Source organism: Mastomys coucha, chromosome X, assembly GCF_008632895.1.
Source record: "Mastomys coucha isolate ucsf_1 chromosome X, UCSF_Mcou_1, whole genome shotgun sequence".
Classification (NCBI taxonomy): domain Eukaryota; kingdom Metazoa; phylum Chordata; class Mammalia; order Rodentia; family Muridae; genus Mastomys; species Mastomys coucha.
Genome location: NC_045030.1, coordinates 77,280,507 through 77,282,834, shown reverse-complemented (window position 1 = coordinate 77,282,834; position 2,328 = coordinate 77,280,507). Strand labels below are relative to the sequence as shown.

The 2,328-nt window shown below is 37.6% G+C and overlaps 1 protein-coding gene across 7 annotated transcripts in view; it reads left to right on the top strand.

Moving 5' to 3' along the window:
- The window catches only part of F8 (coagulation factor VIII), a 226,818-nt gene that overhangs the window by 134,975 nt on the left and 89,515 nt on the right, over window positions 1-2,328 (top strand). For all 7 annotated transcript variants that reach the window (XM_031364709.1, XM_031364704.1, XM_031364687.1 and 4 more), the window contains one exon: window positions 1,643-1,852. In XM_031364709.1, the coding sequence (XP_031220569.1) occupies window positions 1,643-1,852 (210 nt within the window). The remainder of the gene's footprint in view (window positions 1-1,642; window positions 1,853-2,328) is intronic.

The window sequence follows — 2,328 nt, the reverse complement described above, 5'->3', positions numbered from 1 at the left end:
GGATCTGAACTCAGGACCTTGGGAAGAGCAGTCAGTGCTCTTACCCGCTGAGCCATCTCGCCAGCCCCATATTTTTAAAAAATCTTATGAAATTAAGAGTCAGTAAACTTAGGAAAATAGTTTTTTAAGTACAATACTTTTATTATTATTTTTATTATCTAAATAACTCCTATAAAATATAAGTAATTTTTGGTGCATTTTAAGAAAAAGATCAAAGTTATTTTATTTATTTATTTATTTATTTTGTTTTTCAAGACAGGGTTTCTCCGTGTAGCTCTAGCTGTCCTGGAACTCACTCTGTAGACCAGGCTGGCCTGGAACTCAGAAATCCGCCTGCCTCTGCCTCCCAAGTGCTGTGATCAAAGGCATGTGCCACCACTGCCCAGCCAAAGTTATTTTATTTTATTCCAAAAATATTCATTCATTTTTTCCAACTGACTTATAGTAAATATAGCCTCTAAAGCTATGGGATTGTAGATACATTTTTTTTCTAGCTTGGAATTCATTTTACTTTGCATACATTCTATGAGAAATATGCGTAAGTTTTTTAATTTAAGAAGAAAACATTTTTTGAAAGCACACAAAGATAGGTAAGTAGGGATGCAGGGTTTGATCTGGGAGAAAAAGTAGAGGTGAATTTAGTCAAATTATAGTTTGGAATTCTCAAAGAATTGAATAAAATAAATAAAAAATTTAAAAGATAATATACATCCATCTTAGAATTTTTTTATAAGAATCCTTACAAAGTGTAGAGCAGAGACTGAAGGAAGGACAATCCAGAGACTGCTCCACCTGGAAATCCTTTCTATAGTCAATCACCAAACCCAGACACTATTGTGGATACCAGCAAGTGCTGGCTGACAGGAGCCTGATATAGTTGTCTCCCGAGAGGCTGTGACATTACCCGCCTAATACAAAAGTAGAGGCTCACAGCCATCCATTGAACTGAGCACAGGGTCCCCAATGAAGGAGCTAGAAAAAGGACCCAAGGAGCTGAAGGGGTTTGCAGCCCCATAGGAGGAACAACAACATGAACTAGTACCCTCAGAGCTCCCAGGGACTAAACCACCAACCAAAGAGTACACATGGTGGGACTAATGGCTCCAGCAGCATATGTATAGTAGAGGATAGCCAAGTTGGTCATCAATGGGAGGAGAGGCCCTTGGTCCTATGAAGGATCTATGCCCCAGTGTAAGGGAATGCCAGGGCCAGTAAGCAGGAAAGGGTGGGTTGGTGAGCTGGGGGAGGGGAAAGAGAATAGAGTTTTGGTTTTTTTTTTCCGGAGGGGAAACCAGGAAAGGGGATAACATTTGAAATGTAAATAAAGAAAATATCTAATTAAAAAAAAGAAAGACAGAAACTTTAAGTAGTCACTCCTCAAGTTATAGTGACATTTTCTGTTTACTTTTGAATTACTTGTTTACAGTTGAATTACTTTTAAGTGTTTAATAATTTTCTCCTTTGAAATTGTCATCTTATAAAACTAGAATTCAAATTTTTCTTATAACTTCCTTCTTAAAATCTAAGTTAATAAAAATTGGATAAAGACCAAAAGATAGAGGAATACAGATATGAAACCTTATAAATCCTTAGGATTTTATTATTCTAAAAAATCATTCTCCTGGATTTTTTTCCTCTTCAGGTAACTTTCAAAAACCAGGCCTCCCGTCCCTACTCCTTCTATTCTAGCCTCATTTCTTATAAGGAAGATCAGAAAGGAGAAGAACCTAGAAGAAACTTTGTCAAGCCTAATGAAACCAAAATTTATTTTTGGAAAGTACAACATCATATGGCACCCACAGAAGATGAATTTGACTGCAAGGCCTGGGCTTATTTCTCTGATGTTGATCTTGTAAGTCATTCTTTATTGGGAGAGCCATATTCTCATTTAAAAGAAATGGTCTTTATTAATTTATTTTAGAATTTTTTAATGAGTATAGGTGTTTTGCCTGTGTTTACATCTGTGCATCATGTGCATGCCTAGTGGCCAAGACCATAAGGAGGCTTTGGATCCCCTGGAACTGGAGTTAAAAACAGTTGTGAGCTGCCATGTGGGTACTGGGAATAAAACACAGACCATGTGGGTAGTGGGACTAAAACACAGATCTTCTGGAAGAGCAGCCAGAGCTCTTAACCATTGAGCTATCTTTTCCAGCATGATTTTTATCTTCTATGGTAAGCATTTTGGTATTTATCCTAAGCACAGTGAAAGTTTTAAGCAAGGGAAGTGGTATTACTTTTCTATGTTAGAAATATCACTCTAGCGGGGCGTTGGTGGTGCACACCTTTAATCCCAGCGCTTGGGAGGCAGAGGCAGGCAGATTTCTG